We start from the raw sequence: 26,407 nt of genomic DNA on the forward strand, positions 1-26,407 counted from the left end.
ACACCAACAAGCTGCCATCCTTCTCCGCACCTACCTATAGCACCTTTCTCCTTATGTCAATTCCACCCCCCTCCATATTTGGACCCCAACCACACAACTATCCCTGTTGCCGCTCCTTTATGTATCTCCCGACAACAGCCTGCTGGAATCCCTTTAGGCAACCTTCCACTGTCCAAATGTTCCTTTACTCTTTATCTCCAGAACCCAGCCACACACATTACCAAACACATGGGAGCATTCCAGCTTCACATGACTGATAAGCCCTCTGTCATTACTGACAAACTCAAAAACACTGGCAGTCACTATTGTCTAGGAAGAGACCTACCCTGCATCTCACTCCATCCTTGGCTACCCTCCCCCTGCTCATCTGAATCTCCTCCTGGCCCCTCCTCTTGCTGGCTGATACCCAGCCCCATGCATAGTAGTGAAAGGTTACTCGTAGATACTCTGCGCTTTCTTGTACACCATGAGAACCGAAACCCTCCCTCTATGCAGTTGCACCATCAATCCCCATTACAACCTCTAATGGCTGCTGCCCTTGCTGGAGCTCTAGGATTTGGGGTGCAGGAATCCTCTTTCAGTACCCTCTCTCACCTTTTCACATTACATTTCCAGTTTTGCCTGGCACAAGGTCCCTTCTTTTTATGTGGCTCTTCCACCTACATGTGCCTGCCTGCCTGCCAACTGGCCGGGCACATGTACTGTAGACTTCCTTAACCCCCCAACCCAGTTTGCAGATGGGAACGAACAACTGCCTGTCCCCCTCATGACATCAACATGACAAAAAAGAGTCGTCCCATTAATCCCTTTACTTGTGGGTCTAGGACTTCCTGCCTCCACTATGGCACTTGGAACTGGAACAGCAGGCATCTCAATCACTGCCACAACATTCCGCAGCCTCTCGAATGACTTCTCTGCTAGCATTACAGATGTATCATAAACTTTGTCTGTTCTCCAAGCCCAGGTGGACTCTTTAGCTGCAGTTGTCCTCCAGAACCACCAAGGCCTCGATTTACTCACTGCTGAAAAAGGAGGACTTTGTCTATTTTTAAATGAAGAATGTTGTTTTTACCTAAATCAACCTGGCCTGGTATATGACAACATAAAAAAACTCAAGGATAGAGCCCAAAAACTCGCCAACCAAGCAAACAATAACGTTGAATCCCCTAGGACACTCTCTAATTGGACGTCCTGGGTACTCCCAATTCTTAGTCCTTGAATACCTATTTTTCTCCTTCTTTTATTCGGACCTTGTGTCTTTCATTTAGTTTCTCAATTCATACAAAACCACATCCAGGCCATCACCAATAATTCTATACAACAAATGCTCCTTCTAACAACCCCACAATATCACTCCTTACCCCAAAATCTTTCTTCAGTTGAATCGCTCCCACTGTAGGTTCCCACTCTGCCCCTAATACCGCCTGAAGCAGCCCTAAGAAACATTACCCATTATCTCTCCATACCACCCCCAAAAAATTTTGCCACCCCAACACTCTACCACTATTTTATTTTTCTTATTAATATAAGAAGACAGAATGTCAGGCCTCTGAGCCCAAGCTAAGCCATCATATCCCCAGTGACCTGCACTATCCATCCAGATGGCCTAAAGCAACTGAAGATCCACAAAAGAAGTGAAAATAGCCTTAACTGATGACATTTCATCATTGTGATTTGTTTCTGCCCCACCTTAACTGATCAATGTACTTTGTAATCTCCCTCACCCTTAAGAAGGTTCTTTGTAATTCTCCCCACCCTTGAGAATGTATTTTGTGAGATCCACCCCCTGCCCACAAAAACATTGCTCCTAACTCCACCGACTGTCCCAAAACCTACAAGAACTAATGATAATCCCACCATCCTTTGCTGACTCTCTTTTTGGACTCAGCCCGCCTGCACCCAGGTGAAATAAACAGCCTTGTTGCTCACACAAAGCCTGTTTGGTGGTCTCTTCACATGGACACGTGAGACATTAACTTGTTGTTTAAAGAAATGTTTCTAGGCCAGTCACAGTGGCTCATGCCTGTAATCCCAGCACTTTGGGAGGCCGAGGCAGGCAGATCACGAGGTCAGGAGATCAAGACCATCCTGGCTAACATGGTGAAACCCTGTCTCTACTAAAAATACAAAAAATTAGCCAGGTGTGGGGGTGGACGCCTGTAGTCCCAGCTACTCAGGAGGCTGAGGCAGGAGAATGGCGTGAACCCAGGGGGCGGAGCTTGCAATGAGCTGAGTTTGCGCCACTGCACTCCAGCCTGGGCGACAGAGTGAGACTCCGTCTCAAAATTAAAAAAATAAGGCCGGGCGCGGTGGCTCAAGCCTGTAATCCCAGCACTTTGGGAGGCCGAGACGGGCGGATCACGAGGTCAGGAGATCGAGACCATCCTGGCTAACACGGCGAAACCCCGTCTCTACTAAAAACACAAAAAATTAGCCGGGCGAGGTGGCGGCGCCTGTGGTCCCAGCTACTCAGGAGGCTGAGGCAGGAGAATGGCGGGAACCCGGGAGGCGGAGCTTGCAGTGAGCTGAGATCTGGCCACTGCACTCCAGCCTGGGTGACAGAGCGAGACTCCGTCTCAAAAAAAAAAAAAAAAAAAAAAAAAATTAAAAAAATAAAAAAAAGAAACGTTTCTAATAAGTCAAAAAGTTAAGGCATGTTGAAGAATTGTCTGCGAAAGTCGTGAAAGAAAAAAGTTATAGAAAAGAATTTATGCAAGAAATGTTGTATAATTTAAAAGTAACTAGGCCGCCTGAATGTAAAACTACTAAAAAAAAAAAAAGTTTATGTGCAAGGTGTATAAGGAAAGTAAAATATGTCTTTGGTAAAAGGATTATGAGGAGGCATAAGAACATAAATTTTTACCTACATTAGAAGATTAAAAATATGTATGTTTTGTTTTAAAGGTTTAATCAAGTTTTAAAATGTTAATTGGAAAGAAAATTCTGTGTGTAAACAATGGCTAAAGAGGTATCATCCAGTTTTTCTGTAAACTGGACATCGAAATAAAAGCATAACAGATTTTTCTCAAAGCACCAACCTGCTCTTTAGCAAAAATTAGAAAAGGTTAAAGAGTAAAAAATCTTACCTTACAGTCAAACATTAAAAATTGCATGAATGTCTACAAGGTTTTATTAAAACTAAGTTTAACATTAATAGCACACTAATATAAAGGTAAAATTTAGCTCATCTGGTATAAAAATCATACAGAAAGCATTGTCAAATATAAAAAGGTGTTCGGCTTCTTTGGTCCAAAAACTAATAAAATTAGGTGGTAATTTCTCAGTAAGAAGGCACCAAAGACTATAAAGTCCACTGTTGATGTCCCCACATTTAAAACAAAAGGTCAATTTCTTAGAAACTATATACTTGGTTTATCTTCCACTTTGCTTTCCCTCAAAACTAAAAGTCTTTTAGCACAGGTACTACCCCTAGAATTTCCGGTAAACCAGCACCAGCCTGAAGATCGTGTTCTCATCAAAGGGTGAAAAGAAAGGAAACTCAAGCCAGCCTAGGAAGGACCCTACCTTGTGCTGCTAACCACCTAGACTGCTGTTTGTACAGCCAAAAAAGGATGGACTCATCACACCTGAGTCAAGAAAGCACCCCCTCCAGAGTCGTGGGCCATAGTCTCAGGGGAAAACCCTACCGAACTAAAGCTAAGAAAAATCTAACTCTTTTCATCTATTCTATTACTCTTCTTCTTTCTGCACTCTATTGCTGACCATCTAGCTATTAACATAACCAAGTCAATTTTGCCTCAAACTATTGCATTTAATGCTGTGGGGACTTGCCAAGTCAAAGACAGCTCTCTACATCAGAAAAGTACTTCTGTCCCTCTTGACTGTCCTCAGACTGGGCATTAGTAAATTAAGACCATTTAATCCAGAGAAATTTCGATAAAGACTCCAGTGTCAGCCAGGAGTCTGGTTCCCCAATGTAGAGCTTTCATGCCATAGTTGGTCCAACATTCTGTGGACCACTAAAGAGCAAGGATGGACTGCCCCTTGCTCTTTAAATGGATCATTTAAAGATCCTGGTTAAAATGGATCAAATATTCCATCTGTACATTAAACAAAAACAATTGTTATGTTTGTGCACGTGGCAGGCCAGAGGCCCAGACTGTCCCCCTTCCACTAAGGTGGTCCTCCAGTTGACCAGGTGTAGGCTGCATGATAGTTCTTTTCCAGGATTCTACAGTCTGGAGTGATAAGTCATGCCAAGCTCTCTCTGCTATACCCCAAAGTCCGGCACCCTGCGGGTCAGCCCCTGAAGGCCATCCAGCTTCCATCTCCCAACACTAAGTTCACTTTGTGTCTCTCACGACAGGGAGGAAACTTAGCGTTCCTTGGAGACCTGAAGAGATGGGATGAGCTTAAGAATTTTCAAGAGCTTATCAATCAGTCAGCCCTTGTTCATTCCCGAGCGGATGTGTGGTGGCGTTGTGGTGGACCTTTACTGGGCACTCTGCTGAATAACTGGAGTGGCACTTGTGCTTTAGTCCATTTCGCGATCCCTTTCACCCTGGCATTTCATCAACCAGAGGGAGAAAAAATAAGACATTGTAAAGCGAGAGAAGCCCCTTATGGGTCTTTAGACTCTCACATCTATTTAGATGCAATTGGAGCCCCACAAGGAATACCAGATTAATTTAAACTTGAAATCAAATAGCTACAGGATATAAGTCAATATTTTAGTAGGTGACAACAAAAATGTAGATTGGATAAACTACATCTATTACAACCAACAGCAACGAGCTTTTCATGAGTTAAAAGAAAAACTCAGGTCGGCCCCAGCCCTGGGGCTACCTCACCTCACAAAACTTTTCACACTCTGTGTCAAAAAGAAAAAAAAAAAAAGGCAGTTGGAGTTTTAACCCAGACTGTGGGGCCCTGGCCAAGGCCAGTGGCCTATCTCTCAAACAACTAGACGGGGTTTCCGAAGGCTGGTCCCCCATGTCTAAGGGCCCTGGCAGCAACAGCCCTGTTAGCACAAGAAGCAGATAAACTAACCCTTGGGCAAAACCTGAATACAAAGGCCCCCCCATGCTGTGGTAACTTTAATGACTACCAAAGGACATCATTGGTTAACAAACGCTAGATTAACCAAGTACAAAAGTTTGCTGTGTGAAAATCCCCGCATAACTACTGAAGTTTGCAACACCCTAAACCCCACCACCTTGCTCCCAGTATCAGAGAGCCCAGTTGAACGTAACTGTGTAGAGGTGTTGGACTCAGTTTATTCTAGCAGGCCCAACCTCCGAGACCATCCTTGAGTATCAGTAGACTGTGAGTGGTACGTGGACGGGAGCAGCTTTGCCAACCCCTGCAAAGTGACTCTGAAGAAGACGACAAGCCCTGCTCCAGTCACGCCCAGAAGCTGACTGGTCCACGCAAGGCCGAAGCATGAGGAAACTAATCGTGGGACTCATTTCCTTAAAATTTGGACTTGTACAACAAGGACTTCAACTGACCTTCCTCAGACTGAAGGCTGTTCCCAGTGTATACATCAAGTCACTGAGGTAGGACAAAAGGTTGCTATGGAAGTCACTGAGGTAGGACAAAAGGTTGCTATGGAAGTCACTGAGGTAGGACAAAAGGTTGCTATGGAAGTCACTGAGGTAGGACAAAAGGTTGCTAAGGTCCTATTATTTTACGGTTATTATAAGTGTACTGGAACTCTAAAAAGAACTTATTTGTATAATATGTAGCCCAGGAAATGACCAACCTGATGTGTGTTATGACTCATCTGAGCCTCCCATGACCACAGTTTTTAAAATAAGATTAAGAACTGAAGACTGGTGGGGGCTCATAAATGATACAAGTAAAGTGTTAGCCAAAACAAACAAACAAAAAAAGAGGTGCCCAAACAAGTCACCTTGAAATTTGACGCCTGTGCTGTCATTAATAGTAGTAAGTTAAAAATAGCATGTGGTTCTCTTAATTACAAAAGAGGCTATATGGCAGAAAATAAGTACATTTATGATAAATTAGGACTGTATAAAAATAAATGTGGATACTGGTCTTGTGTCATTTAGGCTACTTGGATAAAAAATTTAAAAAATCCTGTCCACCTTCAGAAAGCGAAAAGTAGCCATACCAGTGGTCAGTGTAACCCCTTAGAACTAGTAATAACCAACCCCCTTAATCCTCACTAGAAAAAAGAGGAACGTGTAACCCTAAAAATTGATGGGGCTGGACTGGATCTTCAAGTAAATATCGTGGTTTGAGAAGTTTATAAACGCTCTCCTGAGCCACTATTTCAAATCTTCTACGATGAATTGAATGTACCAGTACCGGAAATTCTAGGAAAAACAGAAATTTGCTTTTGCAATTAGCCGAGCATATAGCCCAGTCTCTCAATGTCAATTCATGTTATGTATGTGGAAGAACTGTAATAGGAGATCAATGGCCATGGGAAGCCTGAGAATTAGTACCTACAGACGCAGTTCCTAATGAATTCCCAGCTTAAAAAAATCACCCTGATAACTTCTAGGTCCTAAAAGCCTCAATCATTAGACAACACTGTATGGCAAGAGTAGGAAAGGACTCCACCCTTCTTGTGGGAAGACACAGTTGCCTTGGGCAAAAACTGTGTAATAGTACTACAAAAACAGCCACCTAGTGGAGTTCGCACCATACTAAGAAAAATCCATTTAGTAAATGCCCAAAGTTGCAAACCGTGTGGACCCACCCGGAGTCCCACCGGGACTGGACAGCCCCCACTGGATTATACTAGATATGTGGGCATAGAGCTTACACCAAATTACTTGACCAGTGGGCAGGTAGTTATGGTATTGGCACTATTAAACCATCTTTCTTCCTACTGCCCATGAGGACAGGCGAACTCCTGAGCTTCTCTGTCTATGCCTCCCGCGAAAAGAGAAGCATAGCTATTAAAAAATATAAAAAATAGTAATAAACGGCCCCTTGAGAAAATCATACAATATTACAGGCCTGCTACTTAGGCACAAGACAGCTCATGAGGATACCGGACCCCCATTTACGTGCTCAACTGAATCATACGGTTAACAAGCTGTCTTAGAAATCATCACTAATAAAACCAGCAGAGCCTTGACTATTCTGGCCTGGCAAGAAACTCAGATGAGAAATGCTATCTATCAAAACAGATTGGCTCTCGACTACTTGCTAGCAGCTGAAGGAGAAGTCTGTGGAAAATTTAACCTTACTAACTGCTGCCTGCACATACATGATCGGCGCAAGTAGTCAAAGACAGTTAAAGACATGACGAAACTGGCGCATGTGCCTGTACAAGTGTGGCACGGATTTGACACTGAGGCCATGTTTAAAAATGGTTCCCAGCGCTAAGAGGATTTAAAACTCATGTAATAAAAATTATAGTAGTATAGGAACCTGCTTACTAATCCCTTATTTACTACCTGTACTCATTCAAATGGTAAAAGGTTTCATCGCTACTCTAGTTCACCAGAATGCTTCAGCGCAAGTGTGCTACATGAATCACTATCGATCTGTCATGCAGAAAGACATAGGCAGTGAAAATGAAGGTGAGAACTCCCACTAATAAAATGAGTGAGACTCTCAAAGTGGGGGAATAAGGGAGGAGACCACCCCTCACATTGTCTTATGCCCAATTTCTGCCTCCAAAGAAAGAAGTAAAAACTAAAAGGCAGAAATGAAATCCACAGGCAGACAGCCCAGCACCGCGCCCTGGGCCTGGTAGTTAAAGATCGACCCCTGACCTAACTGGTTACGTTATCTATGGATTACAGACATTGTATAGAAAAGCACTGTGAAAATCCCTGTCCTGTTCTGATCTGATTACCGGTGCATGCAGCCCCCAGTTACGTACCCCGTGCTTGCTCAATCGCTCACGACCCTCTCACATGGACCTCCTCAGAGTTGTGAGCCCTTAAAAGGGACAGGAATTGCTCACTCAGGGAGCTCAGCTGTTGGAGACGTGAGTCTTGCCAAAGCTTCCGGCTGAATAAAGCCCTTCCTTAACTCAGTGTCTGAGGAGTTTTGTCTGCGGCTCGTCCTGCTACACTACCTTCCCCAGTATTCCTTCATGACCACTACTACCTGTGCCCTGAAGTGCAAGAGAACCTCAACCCAGGAGACAGCCACCTCCTCAGAACCCACGATCTTTGCCCCATCGCCACGGGTCCATGAGTGACCCCTAATTACCAAATCCAAGGGCTCCTTCCCCCTGACCACTCTGGAACCCAACAAAGCCGACACACAGCCCAGCTCAGACGGGTCTGAATGTGGGTCCCGGCTCTCCCATTTGCCAGCTCTACGGCCGTGGGCAAGCGGCTCCAGCTCTCTAAGCTTCAGTTTCCTTATCTGTGAAATATCTGTCAGTGTTCTGGTGGGAAAGATGTCGCAGCAGCAGACCAGGGTGCGCGGGGTGCAGTGGGCGACGCTCATTCGTTGAAAACTGACCCTGCTTTCAAAGCCTTGTCAGTTCCTAAAGCTGTGTAAAGCCTTTCCTGAGCCTCAAACTCTATTTAGAGTCTAATTTCGTCGTCTATATTTTCCCCTTTGTTAGTCCAAACTGCGCCATTTTCTAAGCCCCCTTCCATTTTGCAGACCTTGGTCAAAGTGAAACATTCCACGGGGGTTGGAGCCATGACAAACAGCCTGGCTCTTAACATATTCTGCTGGGACAAAGTGCCAGAAACACCACATTCCGCCGGAACCACCTCATCCTGGGAACACGTTATCAACATCTTCCCGGGCAGCAAGCCATACTGTAGACCCCTCCCGCAGGCCTATGACTACCCCAGCCTGTAATCGCTGGCGGGCTCTGGCGTGAAGCCGGCCCCCCACAGGTGTCTGCAATGTACCTGTGTTGCTGCAGAGCCGCCTGCACTCTCCACTCTCCGTGCGTCATCCTTCAACTTTCACGTTCCCTTCAAAACCTAACATCCTTGACGTTTATATATACACACACACATACACACGCACCCTTCTGAATCCTCCCAGTAGAATACAAAACCACGGGTTAAATTGCTACACTTCAGTTTCACTGGCTGCCTTTCCGTGCTTCAAATACACCAACCTCGTTCCCACCCCTGGACCTTCATGCAAAAGCTGTTCCATTCACCCGCCACGCTCTTTCACTCACCCTTCTTCAGGTGTCTCCAGTATCGCCTCTCGGGCCTTTCCCAACCACCGGTTTAAAGCCGGCTCCCCACAAATAAATATTCTCCCTCACAGTACTTCGCACAACACCTGGCACAGCGAGAGCACTGAACCCACGCTAGTTCAATTGAGGAGCACGAGGTAAGAATCAAGATCTCCAAGGTCGCCCGTACTTTGTCTGGTAGGGGAAGTTTTCTGCCCAGCAAGGTCCAACCCAGATGAAACCCAGCACAAGTTTGCAGCCCTCCCGTGAGTTCAGCCCGCTAGGCTGTGAGGAATTTAAAGACACGACACCTGCCCTCAAAAGCTTGCGAATACCCCTGAGCTGCCATCGAGGTGGGGGGCGTCAACGACAGGCGCCCAGTAAGTGCTCCTGAGGCAACCGCCGGGCCGTCCTGGACCTGGTGAAACCTTTCGGGGTTCGGCAAAGGCGGACGCTGACCGGGCCGAGGAGTGGGACCCGCAGTGCAGGACCACCCTTTTCCAAGCGCAGAGGTGCCCTGCAGAGCGCAGCGCTCGCGGCGGGGACAGCAGAGGCGGGACGGGCGTCACCGGGATCCCGGGTCCTCGCGCGGTCACTTACCTGGCCCCAGCTATCCGCTGAAAACGGGGCGGACGGCCTCTCGGGGTCCGAGTCGATATCGCGCGCGGCGCCGCGGGGCAACGTGAAGCCGTGAGCGTGCGTGTGCGTCACGCAGGAGCTCACCCAGCGGCCAGGAGCGTCTGAGGACCCGGGCGGGAAATGCGACCCGGGAAAGCGCAAGCGTCTCCATGGCAACGAGGGCGGATGGCGCTTGCGCTACTCGCCTCCGGAAGTGACGTGCAGAAGGGTGCTCGGGACGAAACCATGGCCCAGGAGGCGGCGGAATGGCCGCCGGAGGAAACGCTGTCACTGTGGAAACGGTAATGCTGTCGGGCGACGCGCAGGAGGCGAGGGCCGAGGCCGCGTGGCCGTTCGCGGTCCCTCCGAGCTCGTAGTCTTCAGGCTGTGGAGTCAGGGCGGCCGCCGCCCGAGCCCCCCAAGCACGGCCCAGCTTCCGGCGCGGCAGGGGCGGGGCCTCAGCAGTTGTAGTCCGCGGGGTGGGCGCGGTTCTCTTTTCCGGTCCGTTTGCCTGGCCTGCGCTTTGCCGGGTCTCCGCCGCCTGGGCTCCTAGGGACTGTGGCTTTGCCGGTGTGTCCCTTGCTTTCCCCTGAAGCGGGAGAAGACCCGGCAGAGACGCTCTGGCCGCTGCAGCCGCACGGGTGGAGGAGGCAGAGTCGGGGGTGTGGCCCCGACCAAGTTTGACGCTTTTGCTTCTGTCCTCCTAGGGAGCAAGCTCGGCTGAAGGCCCGCGTCGTAGACAGGGACACCGAGGCGTGGCAGCGAGACCCCGCCTTCTCGGGTCTGCGGAGGGTCGGGGGCGTTGACGTGTCCTTCGTGAAAGGGGACAGTGTCCGCGCTTGTGCCTCCCTGGTGGTGCTCAGCTACCCTGAGCTCGAGGTAACCTGGGAGGACGCCGAGCTCGAGGCGGGCCCCTCAATGGGCTCGGGCGTGGGATCTCCGGGGCAGGGAGCAGTGCAAGCCTAGAACCCGGCTTCTCGTTTTGTAGGATGTCATTAATAGTCTGGTGAGTTGGCCGGGCTCGGTGGCTGACACCTGTAATCCCAGCACTTTGGGAGGCCGAGATGGGCGAATCACCTGAGGTCGGGAGTTCGAGACCAGCCTGACCAACATGGAGAAACCGCATCTCTACTAAAAATACAAAATTAGCCGGGCGTGATGGCGCATGCCTGTAATCCCAGCTACTCGGGAGGCTGAGGCGCGAAAATCGCTTGAACCGGGGAGGCGAAGGTTGCGGTGACCCGAGATCATGCCTTTGCACTCCAGCCTGGGCAGCAAGAGCGAAACTCCATCTCAATTTAAAAAAAAAAAATAGTCTGGGGAGTTTGGGAAGGGAAAAAAAGGCAAAAATTAAAGGAATTCTGTGACTGTTAAGAATCAGCTCATGAGCTTTATCTCCAAGTCTGATTGTTATCTTGGGTTCCTCATCTCAGTGACCTGGACACCACACCCTCAGTTGCCCAAGCTGGAAATCTGTGTCCTGCTGGGCCCCTCCCTTCCTCTCACGTCCAGTTGCACACTAGCTCCCTTTTTTCCTGCCTCTTAGATGGCGCTGGAATCTATCCCCTTGTCTGTTTCTCCTCTGCTTCTTCCCTGGCTGTGCCACCGTCACTCCCGTGGGTTCCTGAGCAGCATTTTCATGGGTGCCCTGGCTCAAGTGTTCCTCCTCAGTGGTTTATTTTCCATACTGCCAGCAGACCGATTTTCCCAAAAAACAGGTATTTTCCTCAAAAGCAACAAGTCCTGTCCTCCCCTCCCTTTCCCTTTCCTTTTCCCTTCCCTTCCCCTTCTCTGTGTCCCAGGCTGAAGTGCAGTGGCATAATCTTGGTTCACTGCCAAGATCTAATCTCAGCCTCCTGGACTCACGTGATCCTCCCACCTGAGCCTGAGTAGCTAGGACCACAGGTGTGAGCCAACACACTCAGCTTATTTTTTCAGTTTTTGTAGAGACAGGGTCTCACTATGTTGTCCAGGGTGGTCTTCAGCTCCTGGGCTCAAGGGATTCTCCCACCTTCGCCTCCCCAAGTGCTGAGATTACAGGTGTGAACCACCACACCCAGCCCACAAGTCCTCTTAGAACATCAAAGTGCCATTCTCATGACCTCATGGTGAATGAAGTTCACTCTCATTGACTATGACTTCAAGGCCCGTTATGACCTGTCACCTGCGTGATTTAATGTGACGCTGGAGGCTCAGCCCTCACCACCATTCTCAGTTCTTCGCACCCCCTACAGCCCACTTTGAATCCTTCACACGTGTGCCACGCTGGGTTTGGCGGCCTGACCTCTGCAGTAATGTTTCCTCTCCTGGAAGGGTTTCCATCTGGCTAACTCCTACTCATCTCTTTGGGCTCAGTTTAGACATGACTTCCTCCACTAAGCTCCCTCTCATCCCACAAGACCAGGAGTTGTCCCCCAGCACCATGTCTTAGTCTGTCTGGGCTACTGTAATAGAATACCTTAGACTAGGTGGCTTACCCACCGCAGGAATTTATTTCCCACAGTGCTGGAGGCTGGAGGCTGGAGATCAGGGTGCCAGTGCAATCGGATTGTGGTGCCAGCGCTCTTCCAGGTTGCACAGGGCCAGCTTCTTAACCACGTTCTCACATGGTGATCCACTCACCTCCCTAGAGGCCACACCTCGTAATACCGTAACCTGTGGGTTATAATTTCAACATATGAATTTGGGGAGGACACCAACACTTAGACCATAGCAACCCTCTGCTTCCTCTTGTCTTGCTGGAATGGAACTGCCCTGTCTTCCCTACTGGAATACAAACTCCGTGATGGTAGAAACCATGTTGCTTTGCCCACCGTGGGTAGCGTGCAGAAGATGCTGGACTCTTCCTTCAATAGATATGTGTGTGAATGGACAGTGGGCTCATGATTCACATAAGAGTCAACAGCTCCGAAGCCTCTTGGCGCCACCCGCCTTGCTCCTCTGCGGCTCCCGAAGATGACAAACGTCTTCCTGCTTCCATGGCTTTGTGCTTTACTTGGGAGGCCCTTTTCAGTCCAAAACTGTACTGAGTGCCTCCTGTGTGCTAAGATTGGGATGTTCAGCAATCCCTACCGTAAGGGGACCCCTGGCCATTTCGTAGGCTAGCATGGGGAGTGGGGGCACAGTCTTAGGGTCCTGACTGCTCATGCTCACACCCAGCTCTGCCACTCCCCACTTTGCCCTCTAGGCCTCTGTCTCCTTTTTTCTGACTTAAGGATGATAGTGGTATTAATATCCAGCCCACAGAATTGTGATGAGCCGTACATGAAATGCATGGAAAGCAATTAACACAGCATTCCCTTCCCCCTCCAACTTTCCCTGGCTGTGAATTAATCACCCTTTTATCTGCATCCTGAGCCTCTTTTTAATGCCCATGCTGTCGTAGCACTTCTCACATTGTATTCAAGTTAGTCATTTATGATTCCGTTTTTCCCAGTGACTGTAGGTTCTCAAGGATAGGGCTGTACCATACTTCTTTTATAACCCCAGCACCAAGCAAAGCACCTGCTACTTCGTCGGTATTCATTGTTCCGGCTATGAAAGCTTAGACTAGGAAGGGATCTTGGAACAGTCTGGTCCACTGGTTCCTGAATGCCCGACCGTGGACCTGCAGAAGCAGAATCACCCGGAAGTGGGTTGAGAAACAGATTCCATAGGCACATCCACAAAGACAGAAAGTGGATCCCTGGGCCTTGAACTTGGGGTAGGATAGATGGGAAGTGACTGCTGATGGGTGTGAGGTTTATTTAGAGGTTAAGGAAGATGTTCTAAAGTTAGATTATAGTGATATTGCACAACTCTGTAAATACCAAAACCATTGCATTGTATGTTTTAAACAAGTTAACTTTATGGTATGTCAATTGTATCTCAGTAAAGCTGTTAGAAAAAAAAAAAAAAAAAACAGGCCGAGTACGGTCACTCAGGCCTGTAATCCCAGCACTTTGGGAGACTGAGGCAGGCGGATCACAAGGTCAGGAGATCGAGACCATCCTGGTTAACATGGCGAAACCCCGCCTCTACTAAAAATACAAACAAATTAGCCAGGCGTGGTGGCGGGCCCCTGTAGTCCCAGCCACTCGGGAGGCTGAGGCAGGAGAATGGCTTGAACCCGGGAGGCGGAGCTTGCAGTGAGCCGAGATTGCGCCCCTGCACTCCGGCCAGAGTGACAGAGGAAGACTTTGTCTAAAAAAAAAACAAAAAACAGATTCCAGAGCCCTACCCCACTTACTGGGGGAAAAACTCTGTCCCAGAGTATGGCCTGGGAATCTGCTTTTTAAAATAAGCTTTCCTGTGATTCTGAAGCAGAGCTGGGTTGGAGAACCACTTGCCTGCTTTTCCCACCATGAAGAACACTGTCCTTAGCATCCCTGACAAACGATGGTGGAGCCCGTTCTGTGCCAGACTCTGAGCCATGGCTGGTGTGTGCTGCTCCACAGGCCTCCCGGCGGAGCCTGTTCCATGCCAGACGCTGAGTGATGGCTAGTGTGTGCGGCTCCACGGGCTCTGCAGGGAGCTCACCCCTGCTTGTCTGTGATTCCCATCGATCAGTTCTGCCTTCAGGTAGCAAAACAGAGCGGATCTTCCCTGCCTTCTGCTTGTCAGCCCTTCCGCTGCTGGAAACAGCTGCGTGCTCCTTGACCACATGGTCCCAAGAGGCTGTGATGACGTCCAGCTTCTTCACTGGCCAGTGGCCCTCTGGTCATGCCCTCTGTTCACAGGGTCCATCTTTCCATCTGGCACTCAGAATCAAATGCAGGAACTCGGATGTGGTCTACCCAAGTCCCTAGACCTTCCACTCACCCACGCCATTTCCATCGGTGCAGCTGGAAACACTGGTAACTTTTGAGGGGCACCAGGTCACTGGCTTATGTTGAGATTGCTGGTCATCCAGACCTGCCCCCCACACTAATCATACAGTGATTTTTCTTTTCCCAGATTTTTAACTTGAAAATATACATACATCCCCAAAAACTGAAAAAGGATGCATCGGACAACTGTATTCCTTCTACTTACGTGCAGCTGTTGCTGCTCTGGAATAGTCTCTCTCGCACGTGTGCATGCTGTGTGTGTGTGTACCATACATCCCCGCGATTGTGACAGCTCAGCTCAGAAGACATCAGCAGGCCTGTCCTGAGAATGACGTTCTCCTCCACAGCCGCAGTGTCATTAGCGTACTGATTACAAATCATAGTCACCCCATAACGTCACCTGAATTATAGCATTATGAGAGAGATTGAGATGTAAGCAGCCCCCGCCTGCTGTGGGAACTCAGGCCACACTTTAATTCCACGTGTCACTGTGCAAAGTGACTTTGCTCTGTGGGGATGTCAGTGATCCAGCTAGATTCTGTTATCAGAATGGACCCTCCCCACTTTGGGTCATGGGCAGATTTGATCAGTTACCCATTGAGTCGTTGATAAAGATGTCGAGAGAACGAGCCCCAGCCCTCGGTGCTAATACAGAGCACTCCGTTTTCTTTGATGTGTTTAATTATTGATCCAGCCACAAGTGAGGAGTGGAAGTTGTGATTTGAAAGCTGTCACCAAGAGATGTGGGGGATTCAGGAACAAAATTGCAGGAAGGTAGACAGGTCTGGAGAATGTGATATAGTGGGAAACGCGTCCCCACATTAAGGCTAGTGTGACTAAGGAAAACACAAGGTTAGGAGACTCAGGCCTGCCATGTTGTGCTCTAAACTACAGCCTCTGCCTCCTGGGTTCAAGCGATTCTCCTGCCTCAGCCTCCCAAGTAGCTGGGATTACAGGCATGTGCCACCACACCGGACTAATTTTGTATTTTTAGTAGACATGGGGTTTCTCCATGTTGGTCAGGCGGGTCTCGAACTCCCAACCTCAGGTGATCCATCTGCCTCGGCCTCCCAAATTGCTGGGATTACAGGTGTGAGCCACCAGTCTTGGCCAACACTGTGTCTTCTTTAAGCCTCCAACAACCCATGGAGGGGTGGGGCGGGGCGTCCACTTCAATACACAAAGGAGGAGACACCAGGAAAGCAAGGGGCAGGCAGAGGTGATGCAGCCAGCAACCTTAGCCTTGCTTCTGATGGAGACTAGGTCCCGGGGGGCTCCTAAGGACCAGATCCCAGGGAATCCTGCTACAGACCGGGTCCCAGAGGCTCCTCGTATGGGCCAGATCCCAGGGAATCCTCCTACAGACCAGGTCCGGGGGTGGAGGGGCTCCTCCTATGGACCAGGTCTTGGGACGGGATTTCTCGTATGGACCAGGTTCCAGGGGGCTCCTCCTATGGACCAGGTCCCGGGGGGCTGCTCATACGGACCAGGGAATCCTCCTACAGACCATGTCCCAGGGCTCCTACTGTAACACACCAGGTCTGGGAGTTGGGGCTCCTCATACGGACCAGGTCCCGGGGGTGGGAGGGGCTCCTCCAGTTGACCAGGTCTGGGGTGGGGGGTTCTCATATGGACCAGGTCACGGGGGGTACTGCCCACCACCAATTTGCAGGGTACATCATCTAGTTCCTTATGCCAAACCCATCGTCTCGTAGGTGAGGCAGGGAAGGGGAGCCATGAGGGTGAGGTAAGGGAGAGGGAAGGATGAAGAGCGGGGTGGCGGGGGTGCAGCATGGAGGGAGTGGCGGCAGGGCAGGTGGCCGAGGGCTGTGCTGCCCACTGAGCTGCGTGCCTGGTGGCAGGTGGTGTACGAGGAGAGCCGCATGGTCAGCCTCACAGCCCCCTACGTGTCGGGCTTCCTGGCCTTCCGAGAGGTGCCCTTCTTGCTGGAGCTGGTGCAGCAGCTGCGGGAGAAGGAGCCGGGCCTCATGCCCCAGGCAGGTGTCTCATCCCTAGGACAAGAGAAAGATCCCTCCTTCCCCCCGGGGGAGGGAAGGCGGTTGCAGGTCGCCACCACCGAAGTGGCCGGGAGAGACTCGTGAGCTTCCTGGAAGAGAGGAATGAGGGTTTCTAAAAAGCTGGACCCCAGAGACAGTGCCCCCTTCTTGCCCCAGGGATGGCCCTGTCCTGAGTGCCGAGGGCCAGCTCAGCTGACTGTGTCTCTCCCCATGGCTCCATAGGTCCTTCTTGTGGATGGAAACGGGGTGCTCCACCACCGAGGTAATCCTGCTCTCGGAGGTCCCGGGAAGGCACTGTGGGGAAGAGATGGGGGAGAGGGCGCCTCTGTCACCCCCGACACAAAACGCCGGCCCCTCGGCCTTTGCCGCCAGCCCCTCCAGCGGCTCCTTTCTGGGCGCAACAGGGACTCACAGTGTGCTCTGCCCCCCTCCTCCAACCCTGCCAGAAAAGGACTGTCTTTGCTTCACCCCTCCCCTCTTTCCTGCGCGCTCCTGCCTTCCCTACAGTGCCCTGCACTGGCTCATCTCCAGGTGCCACTATCCAGTTCTGACCTGATCACCAAAAGATGTCCCAGGGCCCGGGCTCAGAGTGGCCTTCCCTGCCAGCCACGCTCCCTGCCAGCCACCCACACTGCATGGCCCGTCAGGCCCTTATCCACAACTAGACAGGTGCACCCAGGCCCCCACTGATGCCGGAAACCTTGGCCTAGGGAGATGGGCCCTTTTTTTTCTTTTTGAGACAGAGTCTCGCTCTGTCACCCAGGCTGGAGCGTGGTGGCACTTGCAGTGATCTCGGCTCACTGCAAGCTCCACCTCCCAGGTTCATGCTGTTCTCCTGCCTCAGCGTCTCAGTAACTGGGACTACAGGCGCCGCCACCATGCCCGGCTAATTTTTTGTGTGTTTTTAGGAGAGACGGGGTTTCACGTGTTAGCCAGGATGGTCTCGATCTCCTGACCTCGTGATCCGCCTGCCTCAGCCTCCCAAAGTGCTGGGACTACAGGCGTGAGTCACCGCGCCCAGCCAAGGGAGATGGGCTCTTTTACCCCCACATACAGAGCTGAAGGCAGCACAGCAGCACCCAGAGAGGGCCCAGGAGGGGTGACGTTGGAGCTTCCTGGCCAGCAAGTGTAATTGGGCCCGGGCTGCTGCCCTCGCACATGGGTGCAGAGCCAAAGGGTGGTCATGTGCCGACCCACATGCTAGTGCCAGCGCTGGCAAGCCACCGTCGAGGGAAGAGGAGGCCGGGAGGCACAGGAAATGACCGGAGAGCTCATGCCAGCGCTGGCAGGCCACCGTCGAGGGAAGAGGAGGCCGGGAGGCACAGGAAATGACCGGAGAGCTCGTGCCAGCACTGGCAGGCCACCGTCGAGGGAAGAGGAGGCCGGGAGGTTCAGGAAATGACTGGAGAGCTGGGCTGCAGTATCCCAGCATGCCAGTGAGGTGCTGGCCCTGGCACTGACCGTGACAGAGGGAAGGAGGCTTCCTCCCTGGCCTGGCACCCAGGAAATCGGGCACAGGGGGCCTTGGCCCAGGTCAGCTTGGGACTTAGGTCTGGTTTCCCCAGCCCTCTGCCCGTCCACAGACCTCTGCTCACTTAGGGAAGCTTTTGGTGAGACTCTGGCTTGTCCTGAATCCCTGTGCCAGGCCCCAGCCCCACCTCCCCAGCCCCACCCTCCTTTCTCCCTGGCAGGTTTTGGGGTGGCCTGCCACCTTGGCGTCCTTACAGACCTGCCTTGCGTTGGGGTGGCCAAGAAACTTCTGCAGGTGGATGGGCTGGAGAACAACGCCCTGCACAAGGATAAGGTGAGGAGAAGCCTGCTGCAGGCCATGCCGGGCAGCTCAGTGGCGGGGCTGCCGTGGCCCTGGGCACGAGGACGCTTCTGGACCAGCCCTTGCCTGCGGACGCTGCCCTCCTCGTCCCTGGCTTGTGGCCTGGAATAAGGAAGACCTGCTTTCCTCCGGGCGCTGCCGTGCCTGTCTCAGCCGAGGGCGCGCTCTGTCCTCCGGGCGCTGCCGTGCCTGTCTCAGCCGAGGGCGCTCTCTGTCCTCCGGGCGCTGCCGTGCCTGTCTCAGCCGAGGGCGCGCTCTGTCCTCCGGGCGCTGCCGTGCCTGTCTCAGCCGAGGGCGCGCTCTGTCCTCCGGGCGCTGCCGTGCCTGTCTCAGCCGAGGGCGCGCTCAGCTCCTCTTCTGCCTCTTGGGTGTGCCTGCCTCTCTGGTCCCCTCGCCTCTGAGCCACCGTGGCACACCAAGTAGGGCTGAGTCCCCCAGTTACTGGGGACAGGATGGGCTTCCAGGCTGTCCCGGGTGCACTTGGTGCTTTTCCCACCCCACCTCGCCCCAGACCCCGTCTCCTCCCCTGCGTGCTCAGGTACACCAGCCTCCAGGCCCCCCTCCCACCAAGGCCTGCCTGGAGCTGCCACCCACACTCTTCCTACCCCACCTTCCCCTGCACCGTCCTCCTCTGGGACCCCATGTTGGCACTGGGAGTGAGACACTCTCCTCTGGGACCCCATGTTGGCACTGGGAGTGAGACACTCTCCTCTGGGACCCCATGTTGGCACTGGGAGTGAGACACTCTCCTCTGGGACCCCATGTTGGCACTGGGAGTGAGACACTCGCAGTGGAGGGAGCTGGTGACACCCTCAGCTGTTTGACTGGATGGCAGATTCTGAACAGAGACTGCATCTCTCATTCCTCTCAGCTCTCAGGCGCCTGCATGGAGCAGTTGCTTAATAAAAATCTGTTGAGTTGATGGGGACCTTAGACCCACTCAATGATCCAGTCCACTGCCTCCAGAAATACCAGCCTGTTGAGCTGAGTCAGATGTGCCCAAAGCAGGAGACAAGCCACAGGAAGGAAGCGGGCTCAGCACTGGTCACTGGGCAGTGGCGGCACCTGTGTGGCTGCCAGCCTGGCACAGCGGCCCTGGGCAGATTGCTGCCCTTGTTCTAAGCCGCGTCATCAGGTTTGGACAGGGTCTTTTGGGCAGCACTCTCAGCTCGGGCGAGACCACGTCACCGCCTGCACGCTCAGTGGCATCTCAGGTGGTGCTGCTTTGCCTGGGCCGCAGCTCACCTCCAAAATCAGTCCCCTTCCCTGTCCTGGCCCAGTGACTGGGTTTTTAAAATAAAGAGACTTGGGCCTGTCACGGTGGCTCACGCCTGTAATCCCAGCACTTTGGGAGGCCGAGGTGGGTGGATCACGAGATCAGGAGATCGAGACCATCCTGTCTAACACGGCGGAACCCCGTCTCTACTAAAAATACAAAAAATTAGCCAGGCGTGGTGATGGGCGCCTGTAGTCCCAGTCCCAGCTACTCGGGAGGCTGAGGCAGGAGAATTGCTTGAACCCGGGAGGCGGAGCTTGCAGTGAGCGAGGATCGCGCCACTGTACTCCAGCCTGGCAACAGTGCGAGACTCCATCTCAAAAAATAAAATAAAGAGACTTGCCTTCAGCCCTTCATCAAGAAAAGAGGATTTTTTCCCCATTTTTTTTTTCTCCCGTTTTCCAGATCCGACTCCTGCAGACTCGAGGAGACTCGTTCCCTCTGCTGGGAGACTCTGGGACTGTCCTGGGAATGGTGAGTGGCCAGGACCCTGAGCCCCTCCAAAGCCCCGGGGTAGGGGATCGTTTGCAGGCAGACACAGGTGCATGCAGACACGCGTGCCCTCACACTTACCCACATCAACCCCCCACCTGCCCGTCCGTCCATCCTCCTGCCTCTGACTGAGCCCGGGGTGTGATATCTGTGTTTATTTCCTCCAGCTGTGCTGAGGGAGCCCACCCTGCCCCAGGGACAAGCAGTAGGAAGGTGCCCTGAGGATGGGCAGGCCCTGGCCCCTGAGAGCACTGCCCCCTTCACCTTCCCTCCTGCCCCCAGGACATTTTGTCAGAGCTCCAGCCGCTGAGGCTGTCCTGACCTTGGTCCCAGTGGCCCAGCCCACAGGACAGCCCTCACCTTCCTTGTCACAGGCCCTGAGGAGCCACGACCGCAGCACCAGGCCCCTCTACATCTCCGTGGGCCACAAGATGAGCCTGGAGGCAGCTGTGCGCCTGACTTGCTGCTGCTGCAGGTTCCGGATCCCAGAGCCCGTGCGCCAGGTGGGTGGGCCGGGGATGCGGGGAGGCAGCACAGGCGCCTTTGCTTCCTACCACCTGCTGTTCAGGGCTCGCCAGCAGCTCAGCTGGGGTCAGAGTGCAGTGACGTGAGGACAGGGGTTCCTGGGCCAAGGACAGGTCACAGACACCTTGCTGGAGAGCTTGGTTGGCCTGTGCCGGGCCCTGCAGTCAGAACCGTAGACCAGAGGGTGCAGGGCTCCCAAGAGTTCATCCCCAGGCCCTGTGCCCCATGCGCTCAGCCTCCCAGCCTCTCTGAGCCTCCTGCACCCAGATATAGGCCAGCCTGGAGAATCAGTGATGTTAGCTCCGGTGGTGAGCTGCCAATTCCCAGCCAGCCCCTCAGGTCCCAGAGGGAGCAGCTGAACTTGAGCCGGGAGGCTTCTGCAGGAAAGCTGTGCGGGCCCCAGAGATGCTGGTCTGGGGCCTTCGGGTATGCCCGCACCAGAACCCAGCACCAGAACTGCTGTTCGGTCCCCCGGGAAGGGTGAGAACTCTGCTGAAACGGTCAGCTCAGCTGAGAAAGGACTCAGCCTGCGGGCCAGGGGAGAGACAGCTGGCACGAGATGCCCACAGCCAGCTTCGATAGGACCAGGGGACCACAAGACATGGGTGGATCCTGTCCCAGAGAAGCCCACAGAGTGAGGGTACAAGAAAAGTCAGTCTTAGAAGAGACCCGCTAGGGGAAGGGCCGCCCTGGGCAGGAAGGAGTTTGATGTGCTCAAGAAACGGGGGGCCTGGAGGGTGGCTCACGCCTGTAACCCCAACACTTTGGGAGACAGAGGTGGGAGGATCACTTGAGCCCAGGAGTTTGAGGGCACCCTAGGCCACATAGTGAGACCCCATCTCTACAAAAAAAATGTAGAAACAAATTACCCAAGTGTGGTGGTACGCGCCTGTGGTCTCTGCTACTCAGGAGGCTGAGGCGGGAGGGATCACCTGAGCCCAGGAGGTCGAGGCTGCAGTGTGCCGTGATTGGGCCACTGCACTCCAGCCTGGGTGACAGAGCAAGACCTTATCTCAAAAAAACTTTCCAAAAAAACAAAAAGAAACAGCAGGAAGGTGTGGCTGGAGCCAGGGCAGTGAAGTACAGAGTGGGTGGGAGCCCATGAGCATCTTGGGGTGCTCCAGGGTGTCAGACGTCACCCACAGGGACTTGGATGGCTGAGTTGGCAGCGGGATGCCCGCAGGTTGGCCTTTTTAGGTGGCCGCTGTGCGTGCTGTGGAGGCTATGGGGTGGAGGTAGGGACGCGGGTCTGCACAAGCCGCGCTGCTTCCAGCAGCCCAGCTCTGGAGCCTCCCTGGTGTCTGCCGCTTCCCCGTCTTACCCCCACTGCTTGTCCCGCAGCCTGTGCTGGGGCAGCAGCAGCACCAGTGGAAAACCCCCAGGCCACCACCATGGGGCCGGTGCCTTCCGGCTGCTGGCGCGCAGTGTGGCCTCCAGGGGGCAGCAGCAGCCCGCATACCACAGTGGCCCTCGCCCTGGGGAGCTGTGCCTAGTGGTGGCATCTGAGCGGACTCCGCAGCCTTGCAGGGCTTTGCTCAGGGCACAGGTGTGTGGACTCTCAAGCCCGTGAGCTGTGTCCCCAGCCCGCAGGAAAGAGGCCTTTCTTCCTCCATTCCAGCTCAGCCGTGTGGTCTTCCAAGAGAGAACCCAATAAACTGTCTCCCAGGCCTTCAGCCCCAGGAACTTTAGGTCGTGCTGCTACAGACAACACAGTTCCTGGAGCTCCTAGACCTTTTTCCACCTCAGCACGCCCCAGAGTAGGACAGTGGCCCGTCCTTGCAAGGGAGGGGACACCTGGCCTGTGAGTACCTTGAGCATCTAGAAACAGAACAAGGATCTGTGCCTAGCACTGGCGAAGAGCCTGCCAAATCCTGGGCCCCTCCAGAGGAAGGAAAGCTGCAGCCAGATGGGATATGCAGCTGTTCCACACCAGGAGCCCGCAGCTTCTCACTGCTGGGCGTGAGCCGACGGTCGAGTCCTGCAGGGCTGGCTCTGTCTCTGGGTCCGTTTCCTTCCTGAGGTCACTCGCCTCTCAACAGGCTCCCCTCCTGACTCTGTTCCAGAAGGTTCTGGGAGAGCACAGACAGGGTTAGTGTTGGTCTGCTCTCTCCCTGGCTCCTCCCCGAGCCGTCTTGGTGGCCCCGTGGTCACAGGCGCTGCTGTGCTCCTGGTTGCCAGGTCCAGGCTCTCCTGCCAGGCCAGGCTGGGCCACTCCAGGGCAAGGTGAGAGGTGCTGGCCCCGCCTACCACTGCCCCTCTTCCCTCATGAATAGAAGCAGGAGCAGGCTGGGGGATTAGCCCTTGCTGTCCATGAGTCGTGCAGCCCTGAAGCTAATCTAAGCCCATCTGAGCTGGGATCAGGGGGACTTCCCAGGGCCAGACCCCCCATGCCCTCAGGAGTTCCCACTCAGACCTGAGCCCTGTTCAGGTTGCTAGATCCTGCTAGCAACCTTGCTGTGAGACCCTGCTGGGGTCTGCCGTCATCCCAGCCTGTGGCCCACCGCCCTCTTTTGTCCTGGTGATTCTGGAGGTACGACAGGGGTTACTGCTGATCTCGTCAGGGAGGGGACAGACCAGCTGGGCTCGGAGTCCCCAGAGAAGCAAGTGTTAGCAGGGAAGCCTCAGCTTGCACACAGCCTACAGGGAAGCACAGGCTGGAAACCAGTGAAGGCTGAGCAGCTCCAACTGCCACTGGTGGGGAGGAGACCCAGGACCCGCTTGCTCAGCCTGTCCACTCACCAGCTACTCAGGCCCGTCAGGGACTGCCCAGCTCGGTGTGAGAGCTGCCATTGCAGGGCTTTGACCCCAAAGTTCCAGGCATGCCTGTCACACACTCGCCAACAGGGCCGCTGCTCCTGAGCCTGAAAAGCTGGCTGTGACCTGTGTGTCCTGAATGGGCTTCTATGGGGGATGGAGGCATTGCCACCAGCAGCTCCTGGTGGGAAACTGGTCCACAGGCCAGCTCAGCACCTAGCAGCACGTCTGTCTCCTCCAGGCTGACATCTGCTCCCGAGAGCACATCCGCAAGTCGCTGGGACTCCCCAGGCCACCCACACCGAGGTGAGCACCAGAGGAGGCTGGGGCACTAAAGGGGCATTTCAGACACCTGCATAGGCTGTGTCTGGTGGCTCAGCCTCTGTCTGTTGCAATACTGTGGCTCAGAACGGACAGTGCGGGGCCAGGGCATGCAGGGGCCACAGGAGAGGTCTTCAAACAGGGAGGAGAGTGGAGTGGGGTGGACTCCTATTCTCATGGGAACTCTCCAGAAACACCACTGCTTCCACCCAAAGTCCTGGGACTATCCTCAGCCTTCCTCAGTCCACTTAGCCTGTGAGGTACCAGGATATGGGTGCTGCAGAAAAGGTGTGGCCTCGGAGTCAGACATGACCCAGCCCTGCATAGCCAGCTGTGGTGTTTGCACTCCTCAAGCCTCAGCTTCCTCATTGTCGAGATATTCTTGTCCCGCTGGTTCTTGTTAGAGTGACAGTGTGCCTGGCACAGTCACAGCTAACAGTGCAAGGGTTTGTCTTAAAACTATTGCAGATGATTTGATCCTGCTAGCAACCTTGTTGTGAGACAGGTACTGTGACCCCACTTTACAGATGAGGAAGCTGGGATGCTGAGCGCTGATAAGGAGTAAAGCCGAATTCAGTCTGGCCACTTGTTCTCCTCTTGGAGTGGGCAGTTTGGATTCCAGGCCCTGCATCTGAGCCTCCAGGCTGAGAGGACACCCCCACTCCCTGGGCAAAGATCGCAGGAGGCCCCAGGCCTGGGATTCACCATGCCCTCACCCACGATTAGTTACTGAAGGGCTGCGGTTCCTCTGTGCTCATTTTCCCTCGAAGCCAGGGACTGTTCCCAGGCCTCCCTAGGCTGCTTTGAGAACTGAAGGAGCAGGTGGCAGGGACCCCCAAGCTCTCCCAGAGTTGGGGACCGGCCAGCTTGAATGCAAGCTCTGTCTGAGCAGCATGCCCTACCCGGCCCAATGCGCTGGGCTGTAGCAGGCCCTGAGTGTCCAGGCCAGCCACAGTTTCCAGACCCCATCTGCGGTGTGAGGGGGTGTCAGGTGGGCGCTAGCGTCTGATGCTGTCCCTTTCTCAATGTCATCACCAGGAGCCCGACGCAGAGGCCAGTGGCATGCCCCAGAGGAGACTCTGGAGAGTCCTCAGGGGAGGGCCGGCCCCCACAGGACCACAGCCCAGGCCCCAGGACAGCCCCAAGGCCAAGCTCCCAGGAGCAGGAGGGCAAGGACTGGCAGTAGGGTGGAACTGGGCGCCATGAAGACACGAAGGCCACTGGCCACCTCGTTCTGGCCTCAGGACACTGACCACCCCTGGGGGTGGTCTAGGGACTTAGGGGAACCTCACCTCAGCTGCAGGTAGAGTACCCAGTCCCCAGAGACAGGCTGACCGCACCGCCCCTGGGGGACGCCGCAGCACAGCCCAGTGCCAGGTGGGGTAGAGGTGACCACAGCCCCTCTTCACCCCGTCATCGGCTGCTCAGCTGTGGTCACGGTGCTCAGAGGACAGATCTCTACGGGGGCAAGTACCAGACCCTGAGAGTGCACGAGACGCTTTCCTGGAGCCCACAAAGGGGAGTCAGACTACAGCCTGCACGAGCCCTGCAGCCTCTGCTTTGCCCGCCCCTTTCGATAGATAGGACTTGCTTGCTCTTTTTTTTCTTTTCAGGGTTCATTTTTTTATTTTACTTATTTGTTTGTTTGATTATTTATTTCTGTTGATCTCTTTACTGTAAGGTTTACTCGCAGAATCAGGGTTCATTTTTAAGGCAGGTCCCCAGCCCCAGCCATACTGAACCATCTCTGCCCTGGCATGGGAGGGGTCCTAGCTGGGGTAGCTGGGCTTTAGCACCCACCCACTGCCTGCCATGCCCCCTGACCCCAGTCCTGGCCATCCTCCAGCCTGCCCCGGGAAGAGGGAGCAGAGAGCCTCGTCTCAGCCTAGAGGGGGCTGAGGGTGGGGGCAGCACACACAGACAGTCTGGGCTGCGGGGTGGGAGGCCAGACAGGGAGTCACTGGTGCCTGAGGGGTTGGGTGCCAGGTTCTGCGCCCGGCGGGGCTAGGATCAGGGGGTGGCTCCTTCCCCCACAGGCTCTGAGAGTTTATTGCTGTCCTCTGTCCCTGCCTGCCTTGCCCCAGAGGCACAGCCTCAAAACTGTCTCCACTGTGGGAAAGCAGCCCTGGGCCCCTTGGTGTGGGCTAGAGGTGCCAGCTGAGGAGTGGGGGCAAAGGCGACGGCCTACCTGCAGCCCGGCCCCAGCCCCTGGGCGCCTCCCAAGCACCCCCCAACCCTTGACATGCCGGCTGGCCTCCAGACCCCAGGCTCCCTGAGGACGCTGGAATCTGCCACAGAGCATGAAGAAGTTCCTGGAATCCTTTCCTGCCATTCACCTGAGCTCTACAAGAAGAGGCCGGTGATCATGATTTGACAGCTTGGGACAAGAATCCAGGGAGGGCGGGTCTCTGGCGCCCCGCCATGCCCCTCCGAGACGGTGCTGTCCTGGTGTTCCTGAGGAGCAGTGCGAGCCTGGGCCTGGGACAGGTGCACAGTTGAGGGGACAGGTGCACAGGCAGCAGCACGCAGGGCCTGGAAGTGCCAGCCCCACCCGCCTGCTCTCACTCGAAAGCTGCTTTGGAGGGCTGGGCTGCAGGGACGGAGGCTCCGGAAAAGAGGCCCAGGCTGTGGAGCTGCCCTTCCTTGATGGAGCAGACT

General features: G+C 53.8%; 1 protein-coding gene and 2 long non-coding RNA genes across 6 annotated transcripts in view; 2 read left to right on the forward strand and 1 right to left on the reverse strand.

Moving 5' to 3' along the window:
- The window catches only part of LOC114673203 (uncharacterized), a 46,858-nt gene extending 37,086 nt beyond the window's left edge, over positions 1–9,772 (reverse strand). For both annotated transcript variants that reach the window (XR_013407442.1, XR_003723906.2), the window contains exon 1: positions 9,707–9,772. This is a non-coding gene — a long non-coding RNA (uncharacterized LOC114673203). The remainder of the gene's footprint in view (positions 1–9,706) is intronic.
- Positions 9,773–9,943: 171 nt separating this feature from the next.
- Positions 9,944–25,385, forward strand: ENDOV (endonuclease V). Of its 3 annotated transcripts, XM_028836897.2 has the most exons (10): positions 9,944–10,026; positions 10,432–10,603; positions 16,395–16,529; positions 16,773–16,812; positions 18,242–18,354; positions 20,063–20,131; positions 20,524–20,652; positions 23,670–23,734; positions 24,788–24,849; positions 25,059–25,385. In XM_028836897.2, the coding sequence occupies exons 1-10, from the start codon at positions 9,971–9,973 to the stop codon at positions 25,133–25,135; spliced, it is 918 nt and encodes a 305-aa protein (XP_028692730.2). In that variant the 5' UTR covers positions 9,944–9,970; the 3' UTR covers positions 25,136–25,385. The 3 variants fall into 3 exon arrangements, with proteins under 3 accessions (XP_028692730.2, XP_014976005.3, XP_077829297.1); XM_015120519.3 differs by having other exon boundaries at positions 24,788–25,077; XM_077973171.1 differs by lacking the exon at positions 16,395–16,529 and having other exon boundaries at positions 24,788–25,077.
- On the forward strand, positions 11,271–13,625 carry LOC144336047 (uncharacterized). The gene is made up of 2 exons (XR_013407447.1): positions 11,271–11,442; positions 11,663–13,625. It is a non-coding gene; the product is annotated as an uncharacterized LOC144336047 (long non-coding RNA).
- Positions 25,386–26,407: the final 1,022 nt, after the last annotated feature.

This window comes from Macaca mulatta, chromosome 16 (assembly GCF_049350105.2).
Source record: "Macaca mulatta isolate MMU2019108-1 chromosome 16, T2T-MMU8v2.0, whole genome shotgun sequence".
Taxonomy (NCBI): Eukaryota; Metazoa; Chordata; class Mammalia; order Primates; family Cercopithecidae; genus Macaca; species Macaca mulatta.

Coding starts and splice junctions, on each gene's coding strand:
- ENDOV (XM_015120519.3), top strand. CDS start 9,971: ATGGCCCAGGAGGCGGCGGAATGGCCGCCGGAGGAAACGCTGTCACTG. Junction 10,604..16,394: donor TCAGCTACCCTGAGCTCGAG/GTAACCTGGGAG, acceptor GCCTGGTGGCAG/GTGGTGTACGAGGAGAGCCG. Junction 20,132..20,523: donor CTGGGACTGTCCTGGGAATG/GTGAGTGGCCAG, acceptor TCCTTGTCACAG/GCCCTGAGGAGCCACGACCG.